We start from the raw sequence: 12784 nt of genomic DNA, 5'->3' as shown, positions 1-12784 counted from the left end.
AGTCTGGTAACAGCGGGGCAGAAACTGATTTTGAATCTGTTCGTGTGTATTCTCAGACTTTTATATCTCCTACCCGATGGAAGAAGTTGGAAGAGTGTGTAAGGCGGGTGGGAGGGGTCTTTGATTATGCTGCCCGCTTTCCCAAGGCAGCGGGAGGTGTAGATTAGTCAGTGGATGGGACACAGATCTGTGTGATGGACTGGGCTGTGTTCACAACTCTGTGAAGTTTCTTGCGGTCTTGGGCCGACCAGTTGCCATACCAGGCTGTGATGCAGCCAGATAGGATGCTTCCAATGGCGCATCTGTAAAAGTTGGTAAGAGTCAGTGTGGACATGCCAAATTTCCTTAGTTTCCTGAGGAAACATAGGCGCTGTTGTGCTTTCTTGGTGGTAGCGTCGACGTGGGTGGACCAGGACGATTTTTGGTGATGGGCACACCAAGGAATTTGAAGCTGTCAACCATCTCCATCTCGGCCCCATTGGGCAGGTGTGTCCAGTACTTTGCTTCCTGAAATCAATGACCAGCTCTTTAGTTTTGCTGGCATTGAGGGATAGATTGTCGTTGTTGTACCACTCCACTTGGTTCTCTATCTCCCTCCTGTATTCTGACTCGTCATTGTTCGAGATCCGACCCATTATGTGTGTGTGTGTGTTCTTGAACTCGCAACCGTTTGACTTTGAGAAGAGTGCTATCATTGAACCATGGTTTAGATTTGTAAATACATAAAGCACATAAAGAAAAAGGAGCAGAAGTAGGCCTTCCAACTTCTGAACCCACTCAGCCATTCAATAAAGTCCTGGCTGAACATTCCCTCCCTATTTATATTTTTGGTCTGGAAGTCAATCTCAGTCTTCATTAAACTTTGGCCAGAACTTCCGAAGAGTGGCAACCCAAGAGTTGGATTGCCACTCTGCCCACTTTTACTTGCACTGGAATGCAGCTGCACATTTTGTGCCAAACCTTTTGACTTGGAAAAATGCAGTGCAGTGGATTCCTGAGGCCTTAATTTTAGGGCAGGAGAGTCACGCGAACATAAGCCACGCTATCTTTTTACAGCACTCTTTCGGGTAACTGTTCTGCTAAGATAGTCGTAATCATCTGAAATCAAATCGGAATATTGGTTGGTTCCCAGTGCAGGGTAATCGCCCATTGGAAGTTTGAACTTCCAACGCAATTTCTTTGCATTCTTTGCATGGGGACTTCCGATGCGTTGTTTGGGCTGGTGATATGCCTGTGAATAATATTGTATACACTCAGCAATGTGACGTCAGACATCAGCCATGCAACTTCCGGCTCTCGCCAGAAGGCTGTAAGGCGTACACACCAGGACAGTCGCACTTGAGGGTAATTCCAGGAGAGTCTGTAACTCAAATCCGTCACTTAGTCTGTATAAGCATTCTAATTGTTGCTTCACCATGTGTACATCATCATCATGGTTAAATCACTAGCAGTTCTGTGTGAATCATCGCAATGAAAAGGTCACAGAACACAACATGACGTACCTCCCAGGTACGACATCCCCCCCCCCCCCCCCCCCCCCCCCCCCCCCCCCCACTCTCCCCACCCACAGTCCCCACTCAAAGAATATAAGCTATGGGCCATAAAATGTTTACAAACTGAAGTTGTTGGCCCATGTGGAAAGCAATGCGCACACTAAATTTATGATTCGGTTCCACTCTTTTATCACATGTATTATGCAACAATACCGCTTTTTATACATTGAGAATTATTCGGTGTATGAATGGCTCTAAACTGAAGCATGTCCTGATTATTTTTTAAAGCTTAATATTACTGAACTTATTTTTGTTTCTTTTAATGCTGCAGTTATATGGAGGTGTAGTGGTAAGAAAATAGTCTTTGCTGATAATTGTTACATTAGCAGTATTCTCATCAAGCAAAAGATGTTGATTACATTGTATCAGTTGATTGGATCATTACAGTAATATTTATCTGTAAAACAATACTATTTGTCATAATTTCCCTTCCTCATTTAAACAGCAATGTCCTGACTGCAGCTCAGCTAAGTACTTATGGTAAACCCAACAGTAGCGACTTTCAGTGGCGGCCATGCGCGGGTAGGTCGCATTTTCGGCAGCTTCCGCTGCTCACGGACTAACGGGCCCTTTCAAGGAACTTTAACGGCCCCGTTTTGACGCAAACTGGCGGGCAAACGGCGCTAGAAGGCTCCCCACAGCAGTTTAGGGAGGGGACCACGAGCAGGACGGCCAAACAAACGACCAGCGAAAAGCAGCAGGAATGGGCGCGGGATCAGAAAATGGCGGCCGTCTTGGATCAGGCAACGTGGGCCCAGTGGTCGCGGGAACAGCAGGAGTTCCTTAGAAACTGCTTTACTGACCTGAAAACGGAGATGCTGGCCCCAATGAAGGCCTCAATAGAGAAAATGGTTGAGACCCAGAAAATGCAGAAGAAGGTGATCAAGGAGATTGAGAAAAAGGTCTCGGATAGCGAAGACGAGGTACTGGGCCTGGCTGTCAGGGGAGAGGCACACGACGCCCGACACAAGAGGTGGCAGGAGAGGCTGGAAGGTCTTGAAAACAGGTCCAGGAGGCAGAACCTGCACATTTTGGACCTACCTGAGGGTGTGGAGGGGTCGGATGCGAGCGCATTCGTGACCACGTTATGGGGGTTCCTGATGGGGCCAGAAGCATTCCCTCGGCCTCTGGAACTGGATGGGGCACACAGAGTCCTTGCAAGTAAGCCCAAAGCGAAGAAAAGCGAGGGCCATGGTGGTACGGTTCTACCGCTTCTTAGATAAGGAACGAGTGCTGCGATGGGCTAAAACGGAGCGGAGCAGCAGGTGGGAGAACAGCGTAATCCGCATCTACCAGGACCTGGGAGCAGAACTGGCCAAGAGGCACACTGGATTCAACCGTGCTAAAGCGGCCCTCCACAGCAAAGGGGTGAAGTTCGGGTGAGGCTGTGGGTCACGTATCAAGATCGCCACCATTACTTTGATACACCGGACGAGGCGTGGAATTTTATCAGGCAAGAAAAGTTGGACTCGACCGAAGGGAGAGCCACACTGGGGCGTTACTCTGGTGGGGATGGTAATTGCCGAGTAGCCGGAGGGAGCGACATTATGTTGTTTCCTCTTATTTTTGTTTGTTCCCTGTTTCTTCGGCCATGTTATCGGCTTTTGTAGAACTCGGCCGCAGAGGGAGGAGGGGTTGCCCTACACGTAGGGCTGCTCTCCTGGCAGCTGGGGCCTTTTCTTTGGTGGGGCCGGGTTCGCGCCCGGGGTTTGCTGTTTGTTTCGCTGGGGGCAGGAGGTATAAAATGCTCTTTGGGGGCTGTTGAAGCAGATAAATTGGGCTTTCCATAGGGATGGAGGGGTCTGCAAAATGAGGCATCTGAGTAATCGGAGACAGAGGCTGGAGTGGCCGGAATCAGCATGGGTCAGCTGACTCACGGAAGCGTAATGGGGGGAGAGCCAGTGTCATGTGGGTGCTTGACTTGGAGGTTTGGGATCACGGGGTTGTTGGGGGTCAGTGGGGGGCGATGGGATGCTGCTTGGCTGACAGAAAAGGTGCCAACTTGGGGGAACAAAGGGAGAGTCGGGTGGGGGCCTCCAATGGGAGGGCTCGAAGAAGTGGGGGGCGCGGGCTCGTGTCTGGCCGAAAAAGGGGGATGGCTAATCGGAGGGGGGGGGGGGGGGGGGGGGGGGGGGGTTAGCCCCCCATCCAGGCTGATCACGTGGAATGTGCGTGGCCTGAATGGGCCGGTCAAGAGGGCTCGCGTGTTCTTGCACCTAAAGGGGTTAAAGGCAGATGTAGCCATGCTGCAGGAGACGCGCCTAAACCTTGCGGACCAAACAAGATTGAGAAAAGGGTGGGTGGGCCAGGTGTTCTATTCGGGGCTGGATTCAAAGACCAGAGGAGTAGCCATCCTGGTCAGCAAACGGGTGGCTTTTGAGGCAGGAATATTGTGGCTGACAAGGGGGGCAGATACATAATGGTTAGCGGGAAGCTGCAGGGGACTCAGGTGGTGCTAGTGAACATTTATACGCCCCGAACTGGGACGACGTGGAATTTATGAGACGCAGCCTGGTTATAATTCCAGACTTGGACTCACACAATTTGATTATGGGGGGTGACTTTAACACAGTTATAGATCCTGTACTGGACCGGTCAAACCCCAGGTCGGGGAAGCGAGGCGGCTAAAGAACTGAAGGGTTCATGGAACAGGTGGGGGGCGTAGATCCGTGGAGATTCGCCCGACCGAGGGCAAAAGAGTTCTCTCTCTTTTCCCATGTCCACAAAGTCCACTCCCGTATAGATTTCTTTGTGATGAGCAGGGCGTTGATCCCAAGGGTGGAAGGGACAGAATACTCAGCCATTGTAGTCTCCGATCATGCTCCACACTGGGTGGATTTGCGTCTTGAGGGGGAAGAGAGAGGTCAGCCTCCACGATGGAGGCTAGATGTGGGGCTGCTGGCAGACGACGTGATTTGTGGGCGGATAAGGAGGAACATCAAGAATTACCTGGAAACCAATGATACGGGGGAGGTAGTGGCGTCCACGGTGTGGGAGGCCCTGAAAGCAGTTATCAGAGGGGAGTTAATCTCTATCAGATCCCATAGAGAGAAGAAAGAAAGAGCGGTGAGAGAAAGGCTAGTCGAGGAGATATTCAGAGTAGACAGGAGCTACGCGGAGACTCCCGAGACGGGGCTACTGAAAGAGCGCCGGAGGCTGCAGGCGGAATTTGACCTGCCGACCACTGGAAAGGCGGTAGTACAGCTGAGGAAGGTCCAAGGGGCTGTCTACGACTATGGGGAGAAAGCGAGTAGAATGCTGCCGCACCAACTTCTCGAGGGAGGTGGCCAGGGAAATTGGGGAAGTACAGGATAAGTAGGACAACACGGTCATAGCCCAGAGGGGGTGAACAAAGTCTATCGGGCATTTTATGGTAAATTGTATAAGTCAGAGCCCCCATCGGTGAGGGAGGGGATGAAGCAATTCATGGACCAACTGAGGTTCACGAAGGTGGAAGAGGATCTGGTGGAGGGACTGGGGGCTCTGATATTGCTGGAGGAGATGGTAAAGAGTTTAGGTAACATGCAGTCGGGCAAAGCCCCGGGGCCGGATGGCCATCCTGTAGAATTTTACAAGAAATTTTCCGAACTGCTGTGCCACTCCTACTAAGGACCTTTAATGAGGCCAAAGAGAGAGGGACCCTTCCCCCAACAATGTCACAGGCTTCGATTTCACTCATCCTCAAACGAGTGAAAGATCCGCTACAGTGTGGATATTATCGACCGAGATCGCTCCTGAACGTAGACGCCAAACTGCTGGCCGAGATCCTGGCTGCTGGAATTGAGGACTGTATCCCTGGGGTGATAGGGGAGGATCAGACAGGCTTCATCAAGGGCAGGCAATTGAACTCCAATGTACAGAGGCTCCTAAACATCGTCATGATGCCCTCAGAGGGAGGGGAGGCAGAAGTGGTGGCGGCGATGGACGCAGAGAAAGCCTTTGACCGGGTGGAATGGGAGTACCTGTGGGAAGCGCTAAGAGGGTTCGGATTTGGTGAGGGGTTCATAGGTTGGTTCCAGCTACTCTACCAGGCCCCCGTGGCAAGTGTGTGCATGAACAGAGTGAGGTTGGAATACTTTAGGCTCCACCGGGAGACGAGGCAGGGGTGCCCCCTCTCCCCGTTATTATTCGCCCTTGCGATAGAGCCGCTGGCTATAGCGCTGCGGATTTCAAAGAACCGGCAGGGGTTGGTTCGGGGGGCGGGAGCATCGTGTCTCGCTTTACGTAGATGATCTGCTGCTTTACATTTTGGACCCACTAGAGGGGATGGGGAGGTCATGCAGATTCTGAGGGACTTTGGCAATTTCTCGGGGTACAAATTAAACGAGAAGAAAAGCGAGATGTTCGTGATCCAGGCTAAGGGACAGGAAAAAGGACTTGGAGGGGGGGAGGGGCTTCCATTGAAGTTGGTTGAGAAGAGCTTTCGGTACCTAGGGATACAGGTGGCTCAAAAGTGGTATGCCCTCCACAAGCTTAATCTATCTCAGCTGGTAGAGCAGATGGAGGGGGACTTCAAAAGGTGGGACATGCTCCCGCTATCTCTATCGGGGAGGATGCAGACTGTTAAGATGACGGTCTTCCCCACATTTCTGTTCGTCTTCCAGTACCTTCCCATCTTCATCTCTAAGTCCTTCTTTAAGCGGGTGAACAAGATCATCTCGGGATTCGTATGGGCAAATAAGACCCCATGAGTAAAGAGACTGTACCTGGAGCGCAGTCGGGAAGGGGTTGGCGCTGCCGAACTTTTGCAGCTACTATTGGGCGGCTAACATAGCCATGATTAGGAAATGGGTATTGGGGAGGGGGCCGACGTGGGAGTGGTTAGAGGTGGCCTCATGTAAAGGTACCAGCCTGGGGGCACTTGTAACAGCACGTCTGCCGTTCTCGCAGGCCCGCTATTCCTATAGTCCAGTGGTGGTGGCGGCATTAAAGATCTGGGGTCAGTGGAGAAGGCACAGAGGGGGGTGGAGGGAGCCTCATTCTGGACACCGAAACGCAACAATCACAGATTTGTCCCGGGCAAGATAGACGGTGGGTTTTAAAGCTGGCATAGGGCAGGCATTAAAAGGATGGGGGACCTGTTCATAGATGGGACCTTCCCCAGCCTGAAACCGCTGGAGGAGAAATTCAGTTTGCCCCCTGGAAACGCTTTCAGATAGCTTCAGGTGCGTGACTTATGCTACCCCATGCAGGATACAGGATAGGGTGGTCTCCGGCACCTGTGTAGGGGAGGGGAAGCTTTCGGACATCTACCGGGAACTTCAGGAGGCGGAGGAAACCCCAGTAGAGGAGCTTACGGGCAAATGGGAGGAGGAGCTAGGTGGGGAGATGGATGCGAGCCTGTGGGCGGGTGCCCTAAATAGGGTCAATTCCTCTTCACCATGTGCCAGGCTTAGCTTAATCCAGTTTCAGGTGGTCCACCGGGCGCATATGACGCCAACCAGGATGAGCAAGCTCTTTGTGGTTGAGGATAAATGTACGAGATGTGCAGGAAGTCCCACAGATCATGTCCATATGTTCTGGGCATGGCAGGCTCTTAAGGGATTCTGGCAGGGATTTGCTGAGGCAATGTCCAAGATCTTAGACACGTGGGTGGTGCTGAGTCCAGAGATAGTGATCTTTGGTGCGTCAGACAATCCGGGAGTTCAGGATGCGAAAGAGGCCGACGTATTGGCCTTTGCCTCCCTGGTATCCCGGAGGCAGATCCATTTAATGTGGAGGGCCTCGAAGCCCCTGAGTGTAGAGACCTGGGTTAGTGACATGGCTGGGTTTCTCAGTCTCGAGAAATTAAATTTTGCCTTGCGAGGGTCCATGGCGCGGTTGTCTCGGAGATGACAGCCGCAGTCCATCATCTGTTCGAAAGACCAGCGATGTCTTGGGCTATTACGGCCTCCCCCTTTGGGTCCCTCCTTGGCCTGATGGACGATTGGGTCCTCAGGGTGTGGGGCAGGGCCCTGCACATGGTCAGCCTCCTCATGCCTCTGTCGACGACGCTGCTGGTGCCTTGTGCCGCCAGGCATCCAGAAGCACCATGAGGGCAATGTCCAAGATTATCGAACATTGCGTACATCTGTAAGGAATTGAGAGAGGGTGTGAGACCCTCAGCAGGCGCTGAGACATTCTCTCTTCTCCCCTCTCTTTCTCTCTTCCCCCCCCCCCCCCCCCCCCATCCCAATTAAATCATGCCCGATGGGCTTAAAGTTTCACTATATATAAATACATAGTTTAAATCTTCCCATAGATTTGTAAAATAGTTCTTTTTCCTCTTTTGGAATAGAGTCAGAATATAGCACCAGATCCAGCAATCTGTAATCTCCGTCAGGAAACACTATTTTAGCTGCATCTCCAACCCATCTTCCCTTTGCTTTTAGCTTCCCATTGGGAGAACAGAATTACTGAAATGATTAATTTAAATTGTTTCAAAATTGATATTATTTTGTTTGGCATGCTAATAAAAATCAGTATTTTGATTGATAATGAATGTGTATTCTGTTGGCCTAGGTATAAGAAAATTTACAGACAATGGTAAGAAGAATGCTCCTGTTTCTTCAGATTTTATCCCAGAACCATTGCCACCAGGTGCAGAGGGATATGTACCATGGCGCACTGCTGCACGTGCTAACCGATTCAGGTAACCTATTTTTTCTTGAAAATTTTATTTTCTAAAGGTACTGTTGGGAAGTTGGAATGAAAAATAAAGAATTGGGTAAGGATAAATTTATAGGGATTTAGCTGTACTGAGAACTTGTGATATAGAGATTAGCCTAATATCAAGCTGAAGCAGATACTTTGTTATGGAAAGTGGAGACTAGCAGCCTAGGGGCTTTGATCATAACCATGCCCAGTTGTAAAGCAGAGCTCTCTGAGAATCAAATTGTTGTGCAGGAAAGAAAGCAGAAGCAATCTGTCTGTATTAGACCCTCAGAGGTTCTGCTCTAAACTAGAATAAAGTTTCCCAAAAGAAAGTGAGAGGTTCTGTGTGGTAATTAATTTCTGGATGTGGCTCAAAGTATTAAAATCTATGGGATGTTGTTTTGAGGAAGGTATATTTCTGGAGTTTAGGGAAGTAGATAGATTTGGATTGGGGGGTAATTTAAGTATACTGGGTAACCCATATACTGGGTTAACTGTAAATGCTATTCTTTACTGTTGTCTTTCTTGTTTGTTTTAAAGTTTAATAAATGTTTTGTTCATTGAATAATTTACAACAAGTCTGACCCCTTTCATCCCCTTCCAAGAATCCTATCCTATTCAGCATTCAAATTCGACCTTCCAAGATGAATCACTTCACATTTATCGAGATTGAACTCCATCTGCCACTTCTCAGCCCAGCTCTGCATCCTGTTAATGTCCTGTTGTAACCTGCAACGGCCCTTGACACTATCTACAGCTCCACCAATCTTCGTGTCATCGGCAAGCTTACTAACCCATCCTTCCACTTCCTCATCCAAGCCATTTATAAAAACCACAAAGAGCAGAGGTCCTAGAACAGATCACTGGGACACCACTGGTCACCGACCTCCAGGCAGAATACTTTCCATCCACTACCACTTGCTGTCTTCTTTCGACCAGGCAATTCTGTATCCTGACAGCCAAATTTCCCTGTATCCCACGCCTCCTAACTTTCTGAATGAGCCTGAAGGATAATAGCAAGACTTGTTTGGACATTCAAAAAAGCTGTGCTTCAAATGATGTCTGAAACATTTATCAAAGCTTATGTTTTAAGTTTGAGTAGTATTAGCATTATGTTTAGAATTATATCACATCATTTATTTTCAGTTATTTAAAAAGACTATTTGCAGATGAAGGAAACTAAGATATACAGGCTCAGTTCAGTTAACTAATCTCATCATCTCACCGACCTCAAGTGAAGGAATACTTGATTGTACTTTGATTCTGGACTCTGGAACCCATATGAAACATTATTTATTTTCTTTGTGGTCTCGGCACTGTACTGCAAATCTTTCTTTTCTCTATCCCTGTTTTACTGTATGTGTCCACAGGAGGCAATATTGCCACCCTCGTCCTGCATTCTGAGTGCATGCAAAATGCTAATCCTGAGAGATCATCCTATTGTTGTGGGGTTAGTAATAGAAATTGGATCACACCAAAACCAAAAGGTTGAGAAAGATTATTTTATAAAGGGGGAAATAAATCAAAACAACTATCTATGGATGGTTGATGAAAGGAGAGATTAGTGCTGTTTACTTAGTGCTGTCTGAAACAGAAGTCCAGAAATAGGACATAGATAGGTGAAGTGAGTGGGCAAACATTTGGCAGATAATGTGGGAAAATGCGAACTTGTCTACTTTGGCAGAAAGAATAGGAAAGCAGCATATTATTTAAATGGAAAGAGATTGCAGAACTCAGTGGGAGAGAGGGATCTGGTGTCCTGGTATATGGATCACAAAAAGTTAATATGCAGGTACAACAAGTGATTGGGAAGGCAAATGGAATGTTTTTCTTTTAATGCAAGTTAATTGGGATATAAAAGTCGGGATAGTTTGCTACAATTGTATAGGGTGTTGGTGATACCAATTCTGGAGCACTGCATACAGTTTTGGGCTCCTTATTCAAAAAAGAATATAATTGCATTAGAAGCAGTTCAGAGAAGGTTGACTCGACTGATTCCTGGGCTGGAAAGTGGGGGTGTTACCTTGTGAGTAAAGATTGGAGTTTAGAAGGAAAACATGTTATTGAAACATGTAAGATATTGAAGGGGCTTGACAGGGTAGATGTTGAAAGAATGTTTCACCTTGTGGAAAAGACTAGAACGAGGGGACATAGTTTAAAAATGAGGGATCTCCCTTTGAAGACAGCTAAGAGAATTTTTTTTCTCAGTAAGGTTGTAAGCCTTTGGAATCTCTTCAGCGAAGAGCGATGTAGGCCGGGTCATTGAATATTTTTCAGGCAGAGGTAGATAGATTCTTGATTCACAAGGAAGTCAAAGGTTATCAGGCAGGCGGCTACAATCGGATTAGCCATGATCTTATTGAATGGTGGCGCAGACCCAATGGACAAATAGCCACCTTATGTTCTTAATTCCCATGTTTGTAAGAATTGCTGCTTGGTTAATGTAGTGCTAACTTGTCAGTTTCCATGGCCGGAGAAACGAGTAAACATTGGTGTCTTCAGGGGAGATGTGGAATGTATGTTATTGATGTAATTATTCTGAAATTCGGTGGGGTTTTTTGTCAATCTGCTTACCGGATTAGTAATAATTATTTTCTTATTGTTAACAGGAGTATTCATCTAGCCTCACCACATCAAAATAGAGATGTTCAGGTAAAGGCGCAACAGTAAATTATAGCAGTTCTTCTGAAATGAAATGGAATGAAAATCGCTTATTGTCACGAGTAGGCTTCAATGAAGTTACTGTGAAAAGCCCCTAGTCGCCACATTCCAGCGCCTGTCCGGGGAGGCTGGTACGGGAATTGAACCGTGCTGTTGGTCTGCTTTAAAAGCCAGCGATTTAGCCTGGTGAGCTAAACTGCATGTATATCATAAAGCTGCTTAACTTCCTATTGTCCCAAACAGTAATTTTAAAGTTGTGATCAAAATCAACCAAACTAATCACAGCAAACAACTGTTGCAACTCATATGCAGGTGCTACTGAAACATTGAGAGAGAAAATGCTGGAAAATCTCAGCAAGTCTGGCGCACCTGTAGGGAGAGAAAAGAGCTAACATTTCGAGTCCGATGACTTTATCAAAGCTAAAAGACAGAGAAAGTGGGAAATATTTATATTGTGGAGTGAGAATGAAAGATGAATCATTGCCACAGAAACCAAGGGAAACCTGGTGCTTATGGCCACGGAAACTGGGTGCTAATGGACACAGAAACCAAGGGGAAAGAGTGCTAATGACAGTCCCCAGAGAGAACAAAAGGTGCGAAAGGCCAAACAGCAGAGAAACTAACATCAGAGGATGAACTGTAGATGTGGGGGAGGGGAAGGGGGAAGCAATGAGGAGAAAGGTTAAGGAAAGGTGGATAAGATTGTGGGGGAGGGGGGTGTTAAATATATTAAGAAGGAAAGAAATGGTAAAAGACAGTTAAAATGAAATGGAATGAAAACAAAGGGGTCGAGGTGGGGTAGAGCTGATCATCTGAAGTTGTTTAATTCAATGTTGAGACTGGAAGGCTGTAGTGTGCCTAACCGGAAGATGAGATGTTGTTCCTCCAGTTTGAGTTGAGCTTCACTGGAACATTGCAGCAGGCCAAGAACAGACATGTGGGCATGGGAGGAGGGTCTTTTGCTAAAATGGCAAGCAACGGGAAGGTCAGGGTCCTGAATGCGCACAGACCGAAGATGCTCAGCAAAGCGATCATCCAGTCTGCGTTTGGTCTCTCTGATATAGAGGAGACCACATTGGGAGCAGCGAATGCAGTAGACCAAATTGAAAGAGATGCAAGTGAAATGCCGCTTAACGTGGAAAGAGTGTTTTGGGCCTGGAATGTTAAGCATGGAAGAGGTAAAGGGGCAGGTGTTACACCTTCTGCAATTGCATAGGAAGGTGCCATGGGCGATGGGAGAGGTATCAGGTATGGCAGAGGAGTGGACTAGATTATCTCGGAGGGAACGGAATACTGACAGAGTGAAGGGAAGATGTGTTTGGTGGTGGGATCAGGCTGGAGTTGGCGAAAATGGCGGAGGATTATTCTTTGTATACGGAGGCTGGTGGGATGAAATGTGAGAACGAGGGGGAATTTATCCATCTTCATGCACAAGTTTGAACAACCATTCACCTGAGGAAGGAGCAGTGCTTCGAAAGCTAGTGATTTGAAACAAACCTGTTGGATTTTAACCTGGTGTAAGGCTTCTTACTGTGCTCACCCAGTCCAGTGCCGGCATCTCCACATCAAGTTTGAACAAGACCGCACAGGACCTTCAACCGACGTTATACACCAGATACATCAATGACGTTTTTTGCCTTTGGACCCACAGTGAAGAATCACTGAAACGACTACACAATGACATCAATAAGTTCCATCCCACCATCAGACTCACCATGGACTACTCTCCAGAATCGGTTGCATTCTTGGACACACATCTCCATCAAGGACGGTCACCTCAGCACTTCGCTTTACCGCAAACCCACAAATAACCTCACGATGCTCCAATTCTCCAGCTTCCATCCTTAACGCATTAAAGAAGCCATCCCTTACGGACAAGCCTCCGTATACACAGGATCTGCTCAGACGAGAAGGAGCGAAACAGACATCTACAGATG

At 47.8% G+C, this 12784-nt stretch overlaps 1 protein-coding gene across 10 annotated transcripts in view; it reads left to right on the top strand.

The window, feature by feature from the left end:
• Positions 1-12784, top strand: part of cep78 (centrosomal protein 78) — a 160618-nt gene that overhangs the window by 110692 nt on the left and 37142 nt on the right. For 8 of the 10 annotated variants that reach the window (XR_005461600.1, XM_038804910.1, XM_038804906.1 and 5 more), the window contains 3 exons: positions 1825-1842; positions 8055-8184; positions 10796-10838. Coding sequence is in view for 9 of the 10 variants with exons in the window: in XM_038804910.1 (XP_038660838.1) it covers positions 1825-1842; positions 8055-8184; positions 10796-10838 (191 nt within the window). In the remaining variant the exon portion in view is untranslated. The remainder of the gene's footprint in view (positions 1-1824; positions 1843-8054; positions 8185-10795; positions 10839-12784) is intronic. The other 2 variants (XM_038804909.1, XM_038804908.1) reach the window with 2 other exon arrangements.

The sequence above is a fragment of the Scyliorhinus canicula genome, chromosome 8 (genome assembly GCF_902713615.1).
Source record: "Scyliorhinus canicula chromosome 8, sScyCan1.1, whole genome shotgun sequence".
NCBI lineage: Eukaryota > Metazoa > Chordata > Chondrichthyes > Carcharhiniformes > Scyliorhinidae > Scyliorhinus > Scyliorhinus canicula.
Note: the sequence above shows the minus strand (reverse complement) of the source record. Positions and strands in the feature narration are given on the sequence as shown.